Source organism: Danio rerio, chromosome 19, assembly GCF_049306965.1.
Source record: "Danio rerio strain Tuebingen ecotype United States chromosome 19, GRCz12tu, whole genome shotgun sequence".
NCBI lineage: Eukaryota > Metazoa > Chordata > Actinopteri > Cypriniformes > Danionidae > Danio > Danio rerio.
The window spans coordinates 14756961-14779917 of record NC_133194.1 but is presented as its reverse complement, the minus strand read 5'-3'; the positions used below and the strand labels follow the sequence as shown (position 1 = coordinate 14779917).

Genomic DNA, 22957 nt, shown 5'->3' with positions numbered 1-22957 from the left:
TTAAATACTGTCCTCTCTGGTCTCCAGGCTCTTGCTCAGGCTATAAAGGAAGCGAAGGAGCAGCACCCCGACATGTCTGTCACTAAAGTGGTGGTGCATCAGGAAACAGAGATTACCCCAGAGTAACTCCTATATAAGACACAGGTTAGTATCCATGATTATAGTACAGTATTGGCAACCACTGACATGTGAGCAACTCCAGTGAAAGTGATTAATATTTCATACATTTAATTTACTTTTTTTTTAAATATTGAAGTGATCTGCATGCCTTTTGCAGTAATGTGTTCTTGTCGTTAGCAAGCATGTTTTATTCAGATATGATCCTTATAGGAAGCCAGAAATGTATTAAGCAGAGAGGAAAGTGATGTGTGTAGAAACTATTATTTTAATTCTATTATGAATACAATTTTGAAGACTATAAAGCATTTTTATAATGGTATTCTTATGAAGAAAAAAGTCATAGCTGATTTTCAATTTGTCATCCCGATGAGAGCAGTTAAAAGAGGACTGCTGTGAATATAGGCAGTTAAGTGGGAAGATAAGAGACTGACATAAATCATTAAAAAAAAGATGTACTGCAGACATGAACTATTTGAAGATCTTAAAGCTGAACTACTTACATACATTATTTTATTATAATAACTGATTTCTTGATATATTTAAATTTAAAGACATATTTTGGCATGCTTTTATTTATTAAAAACTGAAAAATAAACTTTATATAACATATTTCCAATATTTTTCACGTTTTACATTTATTTTTTAATGTTTTTTAATCAGTAAAGTAGGGTAACATATTTAGGAGTGATTTCAAGTAAAATAGCATGTTTTTCAACAGATTGCTGACCTCTATTTTAGATTTAATTCCAGATCTTTGATTTTACTTTATAAAATGCTTCCACTTTTAATGTTGCATACTGCATGACTGACACAAACAAAGTCGTATTACTGCACAAATACGTCATGCTATGAGTAAATACTTCTTTTTAGTCTCTGCGCACCCAGATCTTTTAGTGTAGGTCTCTAATAGCTCTTGCGTTTGATAGGTTTATGGCATGTATTTAAATCTGCCCTCTCATGGGCAATAAAGCCACACCATCTCCCCCGGTACATTAAATCCATTAAAGCATTTCATTACAGCATGCCATTTCCGTTACAGCATGATACCTTTTAAAAACAGCAAGGAAACTGCAGAATTCAGCAAGCTTACCACTACAAACAAACCAGAACGCTTTAATAAGCAGGTAATGATGGAAACCCTCCATTGCAGACCGCATACAAACAAGAAGTCATTAGGATCCCAGAGAGTTAGACACAGACGCGCAAACTATATGATTTAGTGTCATCATTAACTGTGCTCCAATGAAAACCTCAGTCTTTTTGACAGCGCTGATATGCTCCTACAGTATATTTACTGCTGTTATTCATGCTTGTAGCAGGGCTGGTGGCGTGCAGCATGTTAAATTCTTGTTTAGCTCTAGAATTTAAATTGACTTAGCAAAGAAAATGCTGAAATTAATGAGATGATATTAATGTTAATAGTTTATTAGATGACACCCAATATCAATTGCATGTCAATATGTGATATTAATAATCATTGTTGGCAACGCCACCTCTAAATTTTCTATAAATCTTATTTTTTTAATAGTTTGCCCAAAAAGAAAAAAAAAAAGTCAAAATTTACTCACCTTAGTGTCTTTATAAACTTCCAAAACTTTCCTTCATCTTTGGAATACAAATTAAGATCTTTTGAATGAAAGGTTCCTGATCCTCCATAGACACAAATGTTCCAGACTTCGAAAAATACAAAAAAAAATAAAATCCTCAAAACAGACCATATGCCTTCTATGGTTCAATGCAGTATGTGCCGAAGCATGCTAATAGGACTTAATTTGCCAGTAACCTGGGTTAAGTGCTTCTGGTGAACTGTTTTCCATTGCAAAAACAGTGAGTTTAAGGTCAGTTTTCTTTAAAAATCAGCGATTTCCACTGGCTGAGTGATATCCGATATAACGTGGGTCCCAGATTATACAAGAAGCACTGCATTACATTACATTTCCCCCTCCATGTTTTTATAATATGAGCATTTATTTTACCCCAGTATATATTACTGAGCTTCTGCGCTAGCCTGCCGATTGTGACAGGCGTTTGCAAGTAAACGGCTTTTTGTCTCGTTTTACGCGTGAGCAAATAAATGAATGCCAGAGTCTATTTAACTGATTGTATTGTAACTACATTACAATATAAATGCTGTAAAAGGAATCGTTTAGAATGGAAAAAACGAACAATAACAGTTAACCGGAAGTTTATCAGCATGGGAACAGCACTAGCTCGGCAAAAACCCTATTGAAATATTACGAAGCCACAAGAGCACTCAGTCAGCCTTTTAAAAATTTGGCGTTTCCATCAACTGTTTTTTTTATGAGCATATGCAAAATGTGCATATAAATAAGTGGATGGAAACATAGCTAATGATATTTGGTTTTTGGCCCTTCATACAATACAAAACAAGTTTGAGCACCCCTGCTATACACACAGAAGAAAAGAAAGTGTTGAATGTCACTATTTTTGTTTTATGGGCATACAAAAGGATTCTGTTGCTTGATAATATTCAGATCGAACCACTGAAAGCATATGGTCTGTTGTGAGAATTTTATCATGGTATTTTTTCTGGACTTTGAATGAGTCTTGACCATTTGTCTGAACCATTTGGAGGATGAGAGAGATCTAAGATTTCATCTAAAATATCTTAATTTGTATTCTAAAGACTAATATAACTCTCAGGGTCGACATGAGGTAATGAGTAATTAATAAAATAATTTATTTTTTGGATGAACTACCCCTTTAAAATGTCATGAAATTGTCTTTTCATTTAATTTGTACTGTTCTCTCTTAGAGTTTAATATTGCTATTGACAGTTAAAAAAAACATAATTTAGTGGCAAAAAACTAATTTCCTTCTTATTTTACCTCCATTTATTGAAACTTATAAATTCAATAGGAGTAATGCGATTGTATATTAAGGAGTGAATACCCACTCATATGAATGGCTAACAATTGTGCATATTCAAAAGTTTTTGAAAACTGATCAGAGCAGCTATTTTGTCCGCGGATATAAACATCTTCATGTAGGGTTGACAGCCTACATCATTCATAGATGGACACTGCTGTGATTTATGTTAAAAAGGCAATAATACTTTGTACAATACAATTACTAATTACTTGTGTGTGGCAGCACTACTGTTGTATCTAATATATTTGCCACAACGTGATCTTTACTTTCATTAATGCTCTTAAATTTCCAGCTGTCGCATAAGTTCCACAATTTTGAATACATTAACATAAAAAAAAAAACAATCAGCAGAGTACAACTTTAGTTTTAAGAAAAACAAGTCTAGCAATTTAGAGTCTCAGCATTAGGCCTGTAAATGTGGCTCTTTCAGTCTGTTTGTGTGAGGCGTTGGACGTCTGGTGCTGTTTAAGCAGCTGTCAGGACGGTATGTATACAGACACAGAACTCCCAGAGGATAATGGGTAAAGCTGTCATGCTGCTTTGTTCCCACAGTGCATCGGTCTGTGCGTGCAGATACCCAGTTCACCCCATTCGCCCCATCAACTGTTTACTTGACTTTTACTTCAGCCAGAGTGAGCTTTCGTATTTACCATTCAGCATCTATTATATCCTCGCACGCTCCAGGCTCTCCAGGTTTTCATGACTGTTTATGTTTTGCCTGACCAGAAATGGTGTCCTGTTTGTTCCTTCTTGCATGATTGTTGATCAAGCTTTGATCTCACATCAACACAGGGTGAAAAACAGGACCAGTCGGGTTTATGAATGTGAAAAAGAAAACCAAGAACGCAAGAGCCCTCATGTCCAGCCCTTTCTCATCAACTCACCGTATCTACCAAGTTCCTCCACGGACAAACACTTCCTGTAGCAGCACATGTCCCATTCGTCTAAGGTAGACCTACTGTATAACATCTGTCAGTCCTCAAGCATTTCGTTCTGCAAACTGAGCATCATCTATTCTCAGACCAGTTCTCATCCAGATCCCAACACCTCACCTCGGACAGCCTTTCCCCAAATTCTGCCTGTTCCACCTTTTTTCAAGACATTCCATTAAGAACTGAACCATGTTTCAAAGTCGTTTTCTAAAACAGCGGCAAGAGCAGCTTTTTATCTCAAATTCATACTATATTTTTAGGGTGGATTCCAAAGGGATGGTTCACATAATAACAAATGGGAGGTGGGAATTTAAAGGACAATTTTCTAAAGTGTCAATTTTGTTGTTGTTGTTGTTGTTGTTGTTGTTGTTTTAACTTAATTTATTATTATTTTTTAATTGGTTGATTAAAGGTCATATTACGTTGTTGCATTTATTATTCTACATCTCAGACAGGATGATGATGTGTATTTCATAATCTAAAACTCTTGTTTCAGGGCAGTTCACTCCAAAATTCCAACTTATTATTTAGTGATGTAGACAGTTTAACAGAATGTTCATGATTCTTATTTCCATTCTTTTTCCAACGACTTAGCATGTGTGTACAAGAGGCAAAACAGTATCAGGAATTCTTCTGGTACACATAACTAAGGAGATCTGCTGCAATGAGATCTCCTTCTGATAGCTGTATTGAACTGGAAAGGGAAAGATTGTAACTAAAGAGGGTCGCACACATTTTTGAATCATTCAAAACATAGTTTTCTATTAGTGTATGCACACCGGTGGCACATTTTGGTGTCTGGCCATGGTGCCCAGCTACAAATCAGGACGCTGTTCAAATTTCTGCCACTCCACAGAGTGCGATCTGAAGTCTTCTCTTACATAACATTACAGAATGTGCTCCTCTGTTGTGCGAACACTGAAGTTGTCATAGACGTGTTTTGGTGCTATGCTTCTCGCCCAACATAAGACAAGAAGAAACAGGATGGGTGGTGTCCTGTAGCTACACACACACAAAGACACACACACAATGATAACAAAATAAATCTAAATACATTTTTAATTTAAGAAAAAGCTTTTTTAAATAACCAACAATCATAACAAACTTGAGCATGTCACTTTTAAAGAAACTCATGAAATTAAAAAGGGACAATGGTAATTAATTGACAATGGAAGTCTTTGACTACCAGAAACTGTTTGATTGACTAAATATAAATTTGCCTTTTTATTTACAACACTTTGTTTACCTTATTTGGCCAAACTACACGAGCCTTTTTAAATAAACTGAAATAATATCAGGAAGAACATCTTACAATCAGATTAAATTAATACAATTCCTCTTGACAACAAAGATAGCAAAGAAAACAACCTTAACATTTAGATAAATTTACTGTTTATTTATAAATTGATTGTTTAACAAGGGGTATGATGTCGCATGAATACAATAAAATTAATAATAAAAATGTCATGAAATTTAAAACTAAAACCGCCAATAGATGTAGTCAAGTCTTCGACATTGTCTCTGAATGTTTCATTTAATTGAGTTGTTCGAACTCCTGATTCATTCACAAATGTCTTGCTGAATACACGACTGAATCATTGTCTCATATCAAAGCTCAAGATTTATTCGTAAACAAAATATGGTATGAAGATGTACTGCAGCTGAGCTGTTTGGAAGCATTTTCCAGAAAACGTAGCAACATTTGGACAACAGTGATTCTAAAAATGCATCACATCAGTTGCGTTCTGATTTTAGGGATAATAGTAAGGGTTCATTTTAGAAACAGGGAGCCTTGAATCTGCTGTAACTCAGATATTAACAGTGAAACTTGGGTTGCTAAAGTAAATGTTAGCTAGCCCTGTTAACTGTTTTATAGTGAATATAGAACAGCTTGTTGTACTCGCGTCAAGTCGCCTAAACTGTTTTGAAATGCAGTTATGCACGGCAGGTACAGCATACATATATAATATATAAACAATAAAATATCATACCTTCTGTTCTCTTCCGTCTGAACTGCTCTCTTAGACATTTTGAAAATCGTGCACAATGACGCAATGAACTGTATGGCGCTTGTGAGTTGCGCCTTATTACAATACTGAGATCTGATTGGTCAAGCGTCATAGTTTATAAGTTATAAATAACCATAAATAGAGATTTTTAATATTTAATTTGCATGATAAGTTTTACATTACACACACTGCTGTTAATCTAAAGAGGATGTGGGGATGGTGGTTTTACAAAGGGGATGGTGGTTTTACAAAAGGGATGTTTTTTGTCACTTATTTCCATTTAAGGGATGCCATCCCCCCGCATCCCCCCTCAATTTGAGCACAGAGTATATCTGTGTATCCTACCTGTATCATATAATACCTGTGTATGGAGCTGTAACAAAAGAATGTCACATTTTGGTGAAATTGTGTTATGTACTTGTGTAAAACACATTATTGCTAACGGATATACTGTATTAGTTTATTTATCAATTCGTTTGAAATAGATGAAGAATTTCTGTCTCACATCTTTTCAGTGTGACAGAAATTGACAGAATTTACACAATAAACCTCAGTATCAGACCAATCGCATGCGAGTTCATGTCAAGTGTGAACTCACCTTTAAATACATGGTCATTTCATCCCCAAAAAATAAGAAAGATGGACTCTCCTTCATCGAGTTTCAAGTAAATATTGTCACCGGAAGTTTTTCATTACCAACATTTTTTCAAATATCTTCCTTTTTGTCACGTGAGAGTGAACTTATCCTGACAGGTATTACTTATTTTGGGTGAAATACGTGTATCCCATTAAGTCCCACCACCCCCTCCTTTCCCCCTTTTCTCAAATGTAATTTTCAATCACATCAATGCCAATGTAAAAGGTTTGATGTCAATAATGTCAAATAGAATTTATATTCATGAGTCTTGCCACAGATCAACATAGATTTGAATAATATGAAAGACAGTGATTAAATTTGTTCCTCACATCAAACTACAACATGACTTGGATTATCACGCGGAGTCATCCATTTTAAAGTAAACATCTGTGTTGCTGATTTGTGGATCTAGACTCTAGTCTCAGGCTTTTTCCTGAATGGAAAGGCGCATCATGAGCATTCTTAATTTCACAGAGCAAAGCCAGTCATGTAGATTTGATAAAGGCAAGGAGTGTGAGTAAACCATGACAGAGTTGGAATTTTTGGGTGAACTGTTCCTAATCCAGAGCTCCATCCTGTTGTAAAGTCCCATATATTGTGTTCCTCTTAAATGTGAAAGTATTATTTTGTGTAAGATCAATAATGTGTTCTTTTCATTCAGAATGCTGGAGCAGTTTCAGATGTTTTCTTGTGTTTTGCAGTTATATTACTTTGCATATTTGTTGAAGGCTTGAATCATTTTTCTTTTGTTTGTTGGTAATGTTGTCCTGTGTCAGCAATGGATCGGGGTCTGATGAAGACGGGTGGGGTATTGTAGTGAAACTACATCCTATGATATTTCTATTTATTTCCAGCTTTTTTGTTCTCGTTAATGTGTGTGTACTTTGCATTTTAGACGCCCTGCTTTCTTAAATGCAGCTTGGATGTTTTTTGTATTAGATCCAGAATCCCAAACACCAGCTCCCGCCAGTTTTTAAATGGGATTTGCAGGGATAACTTTGTTCATTTTCAGTATATTTCTACTTTTCTACTAGAGGGGGCAGTATGTTCTTATCCATGAGGTCTACAGCAGATCTGCAAAGCCTTCAGAATGAGCATCCACACACAAGCTGAAGTGGCTTGAGATGAATTGGAATTGATTCACCCGGAATGGAGTTAATTAGCAGTTAGGTGATTTAAATGTCATAAGTCTGAAAACTGATCAGATAGAATCTAATTGAAATGCGTTTCATTTATTTATTGAGACATTATAACAGCACTGATTGATTTTAGAGATCCAGACCTGACCATTTTTGTGCAGCAACCCAATTCTAGAAATTCAAAGTGGGATTTGTGGATGTTATGTTGCACATCAACACTGCCGGTGGCGTAAGAGCATACTGCCCTTTGTCCAGCTGACGAGTCCAGCACGTCCAGTTTTTAAATGTCTATTTTAAAATGTTACGCTTTTATAATAGTTCAGATAGTATCCTGTACAGAGAACGAAGTGTTGTAGTTCGTTCAGTGTGTTGTTTTCTTCATTGTGGCACTCCTTTCCTATGCTAATCTGGGGTGAAGAATAGACAAGAATGGTACGTTTCGTCCTCAGAGGATCTTTTTCTTCTCATAACAGCCCTCTTTCTTTTGCCATCACTGGAAAAAAAGACAAATGTACAATATAGCACCATGCACTGAATAAACTCCAACTTAGTCACATTCCTGGCACTGTTTCATGAGTATTTTTTTATAATTAGTATTATTCACCACCTTGTTTACTGTGTGTCTCCACAACCACTATGTGTGCAATTGATATAATATTATTAACATTGCATGACTGTCACGCATGCTGGATAAGAGGGGCTGTTCTGCAACACAGATAAAAATATAAACAAGAACAGGCCACTTTTAACTTCATGGGCCCTATCATACACCCGGCGCAGTGTGGCGCAAGACTCGGCGCAGTAGTCTTTTGGTAGTTTCAGCTTGGCGCAAGAGTCGTTTTGAGGCGTTGCGCTACGCTGTTTAAATAGCAAATGCATTAGCGCTTAATTGTGCGCCCATAGGCGTCTGGTCTAAAAAGGGAGGCGTTCTGAGGCGGACCGCTGGCGCGTTGCTATTTTAAGAATCTATAATAGATTTTTCATTAGACCAAAACTAACCCGGTCTAAACTCCGGCGCAGAGTTGCCGCTCGCTTACACACTGCTTAATACACACAAGAGAGCAATAGGCAAATATCTTTACATATGAAAAAAATAAAATATTAAGGATATATACAGTATAGAATATAATAAGAATAGATATAGAATATAAATATATAGGATTAAAATATTACAAAACATATTATTTTCTAGCCTACATAAATATGAAAAACTACTGCTTTTATGTCTTCTTCATCTCGGGAGGCTTTTTCAGTTCATTCCTAACAATTTGCTTTTGTATAATGTTATTATTATTAGCAGTATTATTTAATATATCCATATTTATATTTGTTTTATTAAAATCAAGCTTAGATTTGCCCACCTGTCAGATTTTAGACCATATGGGGCACAGCATGTGTTTTAGGGTATAACTCAGGTTTTTGAGCACATTTTATTATTGTTCATTTATTCGTTTGCTGGAAATTAGAACTGAATTTAGAAATAGTTTTGAAACGAATATTAGCGCTTAACAAGCAAAAGTATTTATTTATAGACTAATTGATGTCTGTGCTTAAAGGTTTCCCTATCCAAGAGCGAATGTGAAAGTAGTTCCATTATCTCTCACGCAGTAGATGCTCTGTTTAACAGTTTTCTGTTAAAACTGTTAACTGTTAACTGTTTGCTTGTGAAATGCTCATTTTTTCCACTTAGACTTTGCGTCCTGTAAATAGCGAATGCGCTTCTGGCGCGACGCAGCTGGATCTTAAAGGGAATGGGAGGTGAGACTATAATTGGTTTATTCTCAAAACACACCTATAACCCATTAAGAAAATAAACTCAACCCTTTTAGACCATGCGCCACGGCGCAAGGCAGATTTGCCGTCCTTAAATTAGCAAAAACGCGTCCTGACATGCCCTGAAAGCGTTTGTGCCCTGCGTTTTGCGCTCTGCGCATGGACCGTCAAAATAGAGCCCAAAGTCTGTGTGAAGTTGTTGAGACTTTTAGTGAAGTATGTTGATGTACTTTCAACTAAAATAATATATTGATGGGGCTTTCTTTTGCACATCATTCCCTAATAGCAAACTAACGGTAAGAGAGAATAATAATTTGCAGCTGCTATGGAAGTCATCAGGTTGACATCAACAGAAAGACCGACTATGCTACAAACATGGAAGCATGTGTTATTTTTCATTGAAGATTACCAAAACAAACACATTTCTTAAATAAAAAAACACTTAAAGTACAGATAGTGGGGTTGGAGGACAGATTTTGTTAAAAGGTTGATGGAGCAAAGTTTTACTGTGATTTCCTAGAAGTCAAGAATTGGCACTGTGTTTACTTGTGGAAGAGTCCAAGCACAAGCAATATGTTGCTGGTCACAGTTCGCATTTAAAAACCCAGATGTCACTAATATTAATAGTTTCTGAATTCAACAAGCAACTCTTTTAAGGAAAACAGTAACCCAGAAATAGCTTCATGTTCTGAGGAACATTGCTTAACATTTTCCTTCTGCTGGCGTTCACATGCATAAGTGAGATGTGTGAAACAGGACTAACTCATCCTCTAAGAATTTTCGCACAGGTTGTGGTTTATCACCGCTGTTTATCTTGATGAAAGCAGGCTGCAGGTAATGACTTTGATTGCAGTGGATTCCCTCGTAATACTGTGAGCTGAGATGAACTGTCACAGGTGTCCAGTGTAAAATCAGATTTATAAGATAGGTTGTTTACCAACCTGGAAAACAATTTTATTTGGAAATGATGATGATCTGCTGTTTAAATAGAAAGTAATATAGTAGGTTTCATTTGTCTTCATGCTTTATTTATTATATCATGCACTTTAGCTTCAGTTTAGTTGTCTTAAAATGGGTGGTGCTACAGATGGGGCTGTCAAATTAATTTATTGCATCGCATTCCTGTTTCTGACTAGCCTTAAAATTATATATTGCATCATTTATAAAGAAAGAAATCTGCAATTTTTTGTAACTATAAGACTTTGGGTGGTTCTCAGTACTCAGTTCACTGAATGATGCATCTTTGTTTTTCTTTGAGTTCTGTATCCTTGTGTTTTTCCATCATATCCTTCCCTGTAAGCTAAGCTTGAGGGCTTGGAGATGTGAGGGAAGGAAATGAGGATATAGAAATAAGATAAGAAGCACACTATATAACGTGAGACTATTTAACATGCACTTCAGGGCAGGCCTGAATTGGCTAATCGGGAGGACCGGGAGAATTCCCAGTGGGCCGGTCCGTTTTTTTGGCCGCGAGGGTCAGTGTCCCTAGCTGGTTGCACTCTCAGCAGTCGCACTTTTTTCAATCATTTATTTATTTGATCATAGCCTCACTCTTTTCATTCATTATTTTGCAACAGCTCTGCTTTTTTTTATTTATTTTCTCGCAGCCCCGTGAGCAAAATGCAGCCTGCAGGTTAATGATGATGTAACATGATCATTCCACCCCAAACAGCGGCACCTTAGTTCATATAAAAATTTGAATAATTATTATTAATGAATATTACATCTGCTCAATGAAAATCAGATGTTTCACTACATTAATAAATCTGACATAACTTAATCAGAAATCTAAAAAGGGGAAAAATGATTAAGCCATCAATAGAAAAAAGAGTAAGAGTCTTGCAGATAACAGTGCAATGCTTTTATTTTATTCCAATAGCTCCAGGTTTAACAGTGGTCCAGTGTTCAGCACGTTGCGGGACGATGCCGCGGACGCGTGTTTTAAACATGCCCAGAGTAAACTTTTTTTTTTTTCTCATTTTTATTGTTAAGACATATAATACTGTTTGGGTTACTAATATAGGTGTACATATTTTATTTGATTGTGTGTCCACCTTTACAAAGGACTGGATATCTATAAAGAATTTAGCACAGAATAATGTATTGAGATATTGCACTGGAGTGGGCCGGTCTAAGGCTTGAAACTCCAGGGCTGAAAAGGAGTCCCACTTCGACCCTGCTTCAGAGTCAGACTAAGTTTGTCATAATGTACTTTATCCTGAAAGGGTATAAAGTTTAAAGGTGCCAGAAAATAGATTAATGCAATATATTTAAAATATTTTAACAAATTGATTAGATTGCTTGCCTAATCAATAACAACTATGTTTTTAACTCATGTTAGAGAGGTTTATTATAGTTTATATAAGAGGGTTCTTTATGCCAAGGGTTCTCAAACTTTTCAGCGCGGGGCCCCTAAAATAACAATGCCAATGACTCGCGACCCCAACTGTTTTCAGAAATGGTTATAATCATACAAACGTTGCAGACAACACTCACACAAACCAATAGGCCTAAATAAACACAAGCATGTTGACAACACAAAAAAAGTGCAACAGTCTAACAACCATATCATTTTTTTATTTTATTCTTATTTAATATTAACCTCACCTAACGAGACTGGTGGGCACAATATTTTTGTTAATTATTAAAAAGTTACATCACAAGTCTTTTCTTGGTTTAATTTTGGAGACTGCCACTTAAAGATCATCCTTTATGTTCAGTCGTGGCCTGTATTTATTTTAAATGTACGTGAATGCTGTAAAGGTGTCAAAGTTTAGCTAGTGCCATAAAATCAATCTGGTGCAACTAATGCTATGTTGTTAATCTCAGGTAAAAACCCTGGGGATTCATTCATTTATTTTCTTGTCGGCTTAGTCCCTTTATTAATCCGGGGTCGTCTCAGCGGAATGAACCGGCAACTTATCCAGCACGATTTTATGCAGCGGATGCCCTTCCATCCACAACCTATCTCTGGGAAACATCCACACAAACACATACACACACACTCATACACTACAGACAATTTATCCTACCCAATTCACTTGTACCGCATATCTTTGGACTGTGAGGGAAACCGGAGCACCCGGAGGAAACCCACACGAACGCAGGGAGAACATGCAAACTCCACAAGGAAACGCCAACTAAGCCGAGGTTCGAATCAGCGACCTTCTTGCTGTGAGGCGACAGGACTACCTCCTGCGCCATTGCTTCGCCCCCTAAGGGTTGCAATCCAATGTAAAAAAAAGAAAAAAAACATCTACAAAAATTGAAAAGCTGATGGCTTTTTGTTTGGATATTGTATTTTTATCTTCTGTAGGTTACGGATTAACAATGGTCATTTGAAAAGTTTATTCAAATTTATTAGATTTTTGGAAATCACCAAGCGACCCCCTCTCATTGTCCCGCGACCCCACAGGGGGTCCCGACCCCCACTTTGAGAACCACTGCTTTATGCTACCACAGAAAACTTGCTTGCTCCTGAGTTGTGCTGTGAATGAAACATAGGCTAAAAAAGAAATATTTATAGTTAATTAACTAAACTGGTCAAAAAGACAAGACAGAGATATATTTAGAGTTGTATTTTGCGTATAAACGCAAAATATTCTCCATATAAACGTGAGTTTTATAAAGTTGTTTGACTACAGAAAAAAATGCCAGTAGGAGCTAAGTGATATGACATGATGCATAAATGTGCATTGAACACTTACATTGAACAGTTTACATGTGTTTGTTGCCTCACTACAAACATACAACAGATTTGTGCAATTTACTTGTTTAAAATAAATCTTTATTTTGTAACTATACACTACCTGAGTTTTTTTCATCAATCCTAGTTGTAAGAGCAACAAATAATATTAACTTGATTTCTTAACTTGATCATTTGGAAAAATAGCAGAAGGTTGTCACTCTGATAGACAAGGATGGGTATTGTTTTATCAGTTTTATTCAAAACAGTCACTATGATGGGTTTTTGAAAGTGACCTTCCATGCAGTGTGTAGCACAGCTCTAAGTGAATGAAACCATCCAGCTGAAGTTTAAATCTAAAAGTGCAGCATGTTTAAAACTATTGATTCTTTAGCAAAATATTTGACTGAGAGTCAAATAAACAAATCGAGTTGGGTTCGGATCTTTTGCTTGATCGCATCGATGTCGATATGCTACATCACCAAATATGTACTTCTAGTTCTTCTAAAATGTGCACACATTTTCCCTCCACACACTAGTTTTTCTCAGGAATTTTAATTTACTAAGTAGTTTTAAAAAATGTGTACTTTTACTTTCTTTTGAGTAATTATTTATTGCAGTATTGGTACTTTTAATCCAGTACTTTCCTTCTACCTGCAGTCACTACTTAATTTTTTCTTGTCTATGGGGATTAGAAAAATCAGACCTGTGATTCCTGCCCAATCAAATCACACATAGAAGGCAAATCGCATCATATTAAAACTACCTCAAGACAAGGGTGCTTCATAATTGCAGCAAACTGTTTGGAAGCAATAAAAGTGTACAAAATCTTTACACGCCTTGACCTAGAGACTGTTTAGATGCATATCACCGATGAGAAGATGAAGGATGTTTACCTTAAGATGACTAAAATGGCCTTAAACACCCAGCAGGCACAAGACGTCAACATGATGTCAGATTGACGTTGTACCCTAACGTCATGTGGAACGTTGCATTTTGTTTGGAAATGAAAATCGGGTTTTAGAACTCAACATCAGGACAACATCCATATCTATCATTCAACCTAAAACCAACTAAATATCAATGTCTAATGATGTTACAGCTTGATGTTATGTGGATGTTACCACAATGAAGTCTATCAGACTTTGGATTTTAGGTGCCATACCTGACGAAATGTCCGTATTTGACGTCAATATGACGCTGGTTTAAGATGGTTATTTTGATTTTTGGTCACCTGACATCACAACCTAAATCTAACCTAATATTAACGTCTTATGATGTTGTGTGCCTACTGGCCAATAACTCGATGCACTACAGAATATTACGTTTACAAACATCCACAAATAATTTTTTACGTAAACTGATTCATGATTTATTTCTGAAGATAGTAGTGAAAACATTCATACACAGATTTCACACATAAATGTATGTACTTACTGAATAAAGCCAATTGTCTGCTGTAATGTACAAAGCAAAAATCAATGCTCATAAAAATATGTTCATTTGAGTGTAATACATTCATCGGTTTTCACATTTAAATTGTACATATTCTCCTCATTTTATATATGTCTAAGGGTTTTGGACCCCTCTGTACTTCAAAAACCCCTAAGAAGTACATACTTCATAGTAAATCTTATGAATGCAAATTCCAACACAACTTCAATGTCTTGCGTTCTTTGATATCAGCACATTCCACTTGAGATTATCCTCTTTATATCATATGTATGCTGATGGTGCACACACACATTCACGTTCTGATCGTGTCAGCCCTGTTGGCACTGTTCGCTTCAATCTGTCAGAGGGGATCAGGCAGGAATATTTAAGAGCATCACACAGGCTCCATCCCTGTAACTTATGTGCTGAAGTCAGTTGGATTTATCCAGGCAATTAGTTGTTTTTTCCTGAAGTTGTTATTCATGTGAATTCTCTGAATGTTTTGAATGTTTATTCTCTAGCTGCCAATTAGCATCTCTCTAAAGGTCAGCAAGAGGACTGGGCTGCGACTATTAAAGCATTATTTGGTCAACTAGCCAGCAGGTTTTGAGGTTGTCTTATTCCTAAACATCAGCTTGTCAGGATTATGGATTAGATGAGGTGTAATACACAATTTCTTTCATATTCATAGAATAGTGCAAAAATGTAATTTCGAGAGGATCACATGCTTATGATTGCTTGCAGCCGGTCACGCATTATTTAATTCATGATTCACCAATCAGACGATTCTTATGCCACTATAAATACCCTAAGTTCTATATGACAGCCATCTTTATTTTGAAGAATCCCCCCTTTTACCCCTCCTCCTCCTCCTTTCATAAATGGGTGGCACGGTGGCCCAGTGGTTAGCACTGTTGCCTCACAGCAAGAACGTCACTGGTTCTAGTCCTTACCAAGCCAGCCGACGTTTGTGTGTGGAGTTTACACATTCTCCCAGTGCTCACATGTGTTTCCCTCGGTTCCCCGGTTTCCTCCCACCATCCAAAAGATCTACCTGAGCTCAAGCTCCCCTTTCACCTTGCAGATGGGAGGGAGCCCCAGGCTCAAGGATCTTATGAGCTCAGGGCTCTCTACTGGGACAGCATGCCAAACAAACTTTATAATCAATCATCAGCTAAGTGGGAACTCTTAAAATATTATTCAATGTAACACAGCCAAACACATCATGTGGTTTTTATAATGAAGGTTTAATTGTTTAGAGAAAACGAAATCCAAAATTTCCCAGCCCTGTGTGAAAAAGTGATTGACCCCCTGTTCAAACAACTTAACTCTGGTTTATCAGACCTGATTTTAATTTCTCTAGCCACCCCCAGGCTTGATTACTCTCACACCTGCTTGCAAATAAAGATTAAAGACCAAAAGATCCTCAAAAGCTAGACATTATGGGTGCACTCACACTAGGCTATCCGAACGGGCGGTATCTTTGATACAGCACGCCATATGTAAAAAAAACTCTGCATTTCACAATGCAGGTGTCTGTGGTTCTCGGTAGGTGCAGAGAATAGTGTTAAACAGCGTGTGTGCATAGAAAATCCAGTCGCAAAATGTGTTTGATTGCAGCGTTTACATGTCTGTACTACACTTCTAAAATCGGCATACTCCACATGTCTTTATATGATTTCTGTTTAGTTCGATTATGACCTTAATTGAATTAAATTGATCAAAAACCGCTGTTTACGTGGTAGACTCTTAATCAGAGTATTGTCTTAATCATGTTAAAATCAGATAAGTGGTGTCTATGTAAATGTACTCATTGTCACATGTCCTGGCAGATAGACACAACTGTAAAATCACTTGCCATGCTGGAATCACTAAAAGGCAGGAATTGATAAACAGTATCTAAATGTGTGCATCTAACTGAATACTCGGTTCTTTAAAATTTGAAACCGCTTCTAAAATGGAAAACGTTCTTAATACCTAACCGTATCCACTACCAGGAAGACTTGCTGTGATAAATGGAACCATGAATCCTGTTGTGCACCAAGATATCCTAAAGTAGAGTATCTGGACATCTGTTAATGACTGAAGCAAAATTGGGTTCTGCAGCAGAAAAATGATCTAAAGCACACCAGAAAGTCCACTTCTGTATGGCTAAAGAAACACAAAATGAAGTCTTTTGAGTAGACAAGTCAAGTTCACACCACAATATGTATATGTTGTGTATACATGTGGGGTATGAAAACTTTTGTGCTTGAATGTATATAAATTAGATTACTAATATAAATTTAATAAATTTTGCATGCTAAAAGTGAGCCAGTTCTTTTTGGAATCTACCAGTGGCTTTGATTATGACTATATGATGTTTAGTCTTTTTATTAAAAACTTTTTTTTTAAGATCAGTGTTTGTTTGTTCTAAAGAAAACCAGAAAAGCCAAATTATCTTATAGTTTTTATGTGATTTTAACAACATAGGCTCATTCTGAAAACGTACCTCTATATACATTTCTGGAGATGGCAAAATATGTAGCCAGAGCAATGTATGGCTGCATTTAAACTTTAAAATGAACATCACGGGTTGGTATGATGCCCTTCTTTTTCTCGCTTACCAGCTGACCGCTTACCTCTATATAGATGGTTTTTCTCAGTTACCAGTTTGTCCGTTAACTCGACATGTATTTTGGACTTGAGACGCAGAACATAGCTGACCGGGACGACAAGGTTCGAGTCCGGTGAAGAACGGTTCCAGAAAGCAGGTAAGACAAAAACAAAAGCTAAAAAAAAAAATAAAAATCAAATAACAGGGTGAGAATGTTGTAAAATCTGAAAACGTGGTAAAAATTAGGGGGCGTTTCTTTTTCTGGATTGCCTTTTAAAACACTGCGGTTAGGTTTAGGGAAGGGGTGGTCTGGTCAATCACTGTTTTTTAAAATACTATTGGTTTGGTTTAGGAAAAGGGGAGAATGGGGAATTGGTCAGTTGGTGAGTCAGTAAATCACTCAGTCGACAGTGGCCTCTGGTGCATTTACGTGAGAACAGCAGCTACGAAATGATCCTCGCGAGAGAAATTTGCGATCTGAAAAAGCGTACACAGCGGCCACTGGTGAATTCACAAAAACAAAAACTGCAAAATATGTAGCTCCTGCGACGTATTTTGCTCTCTCCAGAAATGTATATAGGGGTACCTAATCAGATAGAGCCTGGTTTGGATTTTAATAGTACCTATTGCCTGTTTCTATTGTATCTGGATGCACCCTTTATGATGCAAGCTAAGATTGCATCGTCAGACTCAATGGAGTGAGTGATGTCACTGTGACTGTGTAGGGTTAAGGGAGTGCATTAAAGTTTGCATCCAGACCCCTCTCGCCTGTTTTGATCTCTCAGCTTTTGAGTTCCTTACAAAATAGCTAAAATATTGAACAGGGCAGAGAGATAAAATGTTGGGTGTTGTGTTGATGTATTAAAAAATTATTTACTTTAATTTATTATTATTTAAGAACTTTACTAAATATGAATCTTTCACAAAGTATGCATATATTCCCATGCCAACGGAGCATCTGCCATTGAGATGAACAGGAATGCGACATGAATGGAATTGGAATTGTGTAGGTGGGATCTGTCAAGGTTGGATTTTAATATTTATACATGGACTTGTTAGACGGTTGTCTAATTTCAAGCATGTTTTTAAAGAATGTTTGACATTTTAGTAATGTTTCGTTCATTGGTGAAGTGCATTGGAATATAGTGGAATAATGTCAGCTTCCAGTGTGAGCCACAAAATGGGCTGTGCGGACAGCACATGGTGTTGAATTTATATTCATGCTTGCACTGAGTAAAATGATTATTATATATTAGCTACAGCTGGCCTGCCATATGTGAATCTGCCCAGGCGCGATATCCAACAGTTCACTAGAGGAATTTAAAATAAGAAAACTGTTTTTTCCCCTGCTTTATCTTTCACATTTAAATGGAAAGTGAGGTTGTTTTGCAGCCATCCATATCTCATTTGAATAACATGGCCTACTATTATTTGTTTTCCTACAGAAAACACGTGTTTGCTGATTTATTTATTTATTTATTTTTTTTGCTGTTTTTTGGAGCAGATTTTATGAATGCCTGCTGTCCTTTCTTCTATAAGTTAAACAGTAAAAAAATGAAGATCGAAGTAAAGATGTCTGGCTCATAGAAAATTGTGTGGGAAATTCATGTTGATTTTTGCACTTGGCATAACACTATTTGAACAGAAGGTCATCTGCAGTTCTGTCCTCTTTAACAGTTTATAAGTTTTTTAATTGTTTTCCCGTGTCTTTGGATATTATGATTTGAATCCTAAATACCTCAAGAAAAGAATCAGAAGCCAAAGGAAACTCTGCTAGATTTAAAACATCTGAGGGAAATCTTTCCAGAGATGCTTTTCTGTGATTACAGATGTGTTTCACTGTTGGTGAAAGATTTTTTTTTTATTTTTTATCTTAAGTAGGTGTTGATTATAGGCGTCATTATGATGTTATTAAATCAAATATGTACCCTTTTTAGAAACTAAATTGTTTGCAAAATAAAATGTTAATGAAATGCTAACGTGTTATTGTCGTCATATTTAAACATTAACAGTTCTGTTTGGGAATGTTTGTGTTGTTCTCCTGCTCAGTGAAGTCCGTCCTGCCCTAAAGCTAGAGAACGGTGTGTGCTCAGCCAGCGTGCTTACATAAATACCTCCATTTGCTTTGGTTGAGTTAAATTATTCATAAGACAAATTTGAGTTTGTTTGACGCTTAAAAGAATTTTCTACTAAAAAGGCTTTTCATTGATCTTTTGAAATGAAAGAAGATGACGTGGATGTGAGATAAAAGCTTCCTCCATACTCCAGAAATATAACTTATTGGTACTAAACTGCAAAAAAATGTGTGCACTGGAGGTTTGAATTATTTAAATAATAAAAAGCTAAGAGTCTGGAAGAAAATGATCACAAAGTAAAGACTGCCTTAAATACATGTGCAAATACATTAGACCTCAGGGACAAAATAAATAATGAAAAATGTGTGTCATGACCCTTTGAGATTATTATATTAAGAGACAAACTCTGCATGAGTTGTAAAATGCATTATTCAGGTAATTAGAAATACAGTGAAACTCGTATCTTGAGCTTACTGAAGTTGCTACTTGGCTTTTTGTCTACAAACTTTCACAAAAACCGAAGCAGTTTTCCCTATTCACTCTTCAGAAAAATTGCTTGCAGATTAGGATTCTTAGGCTTGTAACAATAGCTGCACCTTTTCAGTTCCCAACTGAACATGAGCCGAAAAGAAGCTTAAACTTCAACACAAAGAACCATCTCAGCGTGAAAAGGCTCTCAAACCTAAAACACCCTAAAAACGTCTCATCTATTAAACACTTCCAAATGTCAGAGGTTTGTTTTTAATTCCTCTAACTTTATACTGGTACTAGAACATGGTGCTTAAGCCCCTTTAGTTCGACACCAGCCATCTTGCTCTGAGCGGGGCTCGAACTGCTGATTTCATCATGGAATGCAGGTAATGTGGAAGATAAAGACCATGACCCCTATTATCTGTCACTAGAGCACCTTTTAAGATCAGGCGAGTGAGGTTTGTCCACAGAGCACTTACCAGCTGGCCTTCACATTCACCCCCTAAACCTCACTCCCACAAGGGTTACGGCACCATTGTAGCCCCTTTGGTCCACTGCAATTGAGGCAAATACTGGGTCACGGCACCAATGTAACCCCCCAAAATAAGGCAAAGATAGTTTGCGTGTTCTCCTTGTGTTTGCATGGGTTTTCTCAGGATGCTCTGGTTTCCCCCACAAGTCCAAAGACATGTGCTATGAGTGAATTGGGTAGGCTAAACTGTCTGTACTGTTTGTGTGTGAATGAGAACATATGGGTTTCCCAGTGATGGATTGCAAATGGAAGGGCATCTGCTGTGTAAAACATATGCTGGATAAGTTGGCGGTTCATTCCGCTGTGACAACCTCTGATTAAGAAATTAATAATGTATTATTCCTAAATTATGTAGGGTGTTTAAACTGCTCTAAGAAACCCCAAAAGTACCAGGAAAGTTTCCCCACACCATTGCACAGTATAACCACCAGCAGTTGGAACTATTCATACAAGGATAAACCCTCATCCATATTTGTTCTTTATACCAAATTCTGACTCATCCATTGAATTATCCATTGCCTGCCTCCTATATGGGACTAGGTCGTGAGATCAGTGGTCTCAACAGGGAACCCCAGACTTTCCTGACACTGTCCCCCAGTGTGTCCTGGAACTTCCCCTGAGGCCCAGTTTTAAACCGCATTAGTTTTGCCACGGTTAAGCCATCTGTTCACACTACGGCAGAGTTTTTGAGCCCTGAAAATGGAGCATTTTGAAAGCGCTAAAGAGGCCGTTTTCATTTTAAAACGCCGCTGCTTCATGTTAGTGTGGATGTGGGAAAACGGAGGCGGGGCTGCAGACATTCGCCTCTCTGATTGGGGCTTTTTCCTTAATATTAAGTATACACACAGTTCAGTCTTGCAACCTCTCCTTGTGAGTTTAGACTTTGCAAGTTTGATATGGAAAAACTCCCAAGGACACGTAGGGTAAATCTTCAAAGGGTACTTTATAACCTCATTTACATCACCTTGGATATGTATTGTGTCACTATCTTAACAATAAAATGAAAACATGATATAAGGAACTGCTATTTTCATTTTGATATTAGCAACTTAACAGACATCAAAAATGTTGAGGCGTCGTGTAGCTACATGTTTATATAACCCGTCATCTTCACTCTGCCTCTTTCCATTTTCATTGAAAACACGAAACATACCTTCCCTTTTGCTGAATATCAGTTTTCATAATCAATAATGGCCATTATAAAAGTATAACGTACAATTAGTTTATACAATAAAGCAAATAAATTCAAGCAACCAGTCAATATGGAAAATCAGTGTCCGCGGTTACATTCATTAGCATATTAACCTAACTTCTCTTTGATCCTTGATGAGCGGTCCGACATACACAGCTCTCTCATGGCTGCAGTGCATGCCAGAGTGTGTTAGGGGTCACGTGATGTGCGTTTACATCGGTGTAGTATAGACGGACAGTTGTTCAGAAATCCTGGGTGAAACGCCAGTGTGGACGCGGGTAGTTTTCATTCTAAAATGTTGTTTTAAAACTAAAACTTATTAGGGTAAGCGGGGCCTGAATCTCCTCCCAGTGGGATTAGCCTGGAACACCTCCCTAGGGAGGCATCGGAAAAACAAGCTCAAGCCACTTATATCTGAGATCTTGTTCTTTTGCTCATGACCCAAAGCACATGACTATAGGTGGGAGTATGAACGTACATTGACGTAACTCTTTGCGTAGGAGAAAAGGCCCAGTGAATGGCCCTTGACCAACGAAGGACCCAGGTGAATCCACTATGTCTGTGCAAGAAGATTAACTGATGGAGATCACGAATGAAAGTGGTGTTTTAGGGGCCGTTCGCATATTTCGTCTTTTCTTAAGTTTGCACAAGTTCGTTAATTCCAATGGAGGTGTGTGGATTGCGCACATAAGCAGCGCAACGCACTCGCGTCTTCCAAAGCATTGAATTAATGCCAGGAGAGTACTGCGAGTCACTGGACTTACCTATTAGCATCAGCTTGTATGGAATATAAACATTTCGGTTGACTAATTATCTCAGACAAACACAGAACACCCAAACACTGAAGTGCTTTGTAATTTTCTCCATAATTAAAACTACAGCAATGTTTTGTTAGCTTGTCATCCTCTGAGAAACAATTGATGGTCGCCTAGCAACCTACGAACCACCAACCCCCAATCAGGAATTGACCGGTCCGTGGAGATAAAAAGGTTGGAGACCACTGATCTACATCCGAGCCTCATTAATTTTCTCATGTGATTTGCGAGCAGTGGAATATTCATCAATTCATTTTCTTTTCAGCTTAGTCCCTTTATTAATCTGGGGTCGCCACAGTGGAATGAACCGCCAACTTATCCAGCACATTTTTACGCAGCGGATGCCCTTCCAGCTGCAACCCATCTCTCGGAAACATCCATACACACTCATTCACACTCATACACTGCGGACAATTTAGCCTACCCAATTCACCTGTACCGCATGTCTTTAGACTGTGGGAGAAACTGGAGCACCCGGAGGAAACCCACGCAAACGCATGGAGAACATGCAAACTCCGCACAGTAGCGTAAACTGACCCAGCTGAGACTGAGACTTGAACCAGCTACCTTTTTGCTGTAAGGCGACAGCAATACCTACTGCGAGCAGTGGAATAGGTGCACCTAATAAAGTGGATGGTCCATAGCATTCATGCTA

The 22957-nt window shown here is 37.3% G+C and overlaps 1 protein-coding gene across 1 annotated transcript in view; it reads left to right on the top strand.

Annotated features, from left to right (window-relative positions):
- The window catches only part of epb41a (erythrocyte membrane protein band 4.1a), a 167053-nt gene extending 158768 nt beyond the window's left edge, over positions 1–8285 (top strand). Inside the window, exons 21-22 of the mRNA XM_073931826.1 lie at positions 28–144; positions 3805–8285. Of these exons, the coding sequence (XP_073787927.1) occupies positions 28–126 (99 nt within the window). The 3' untranslated portion in view covers positions 127–144; positions 3805–8285. The remainder of the gene's footprint in view (positions 1–27; positions 145–3804) is intronic.
- The last annotated feature ends 14672 nt before the right edge of the window (positions 8286–22957 follow it).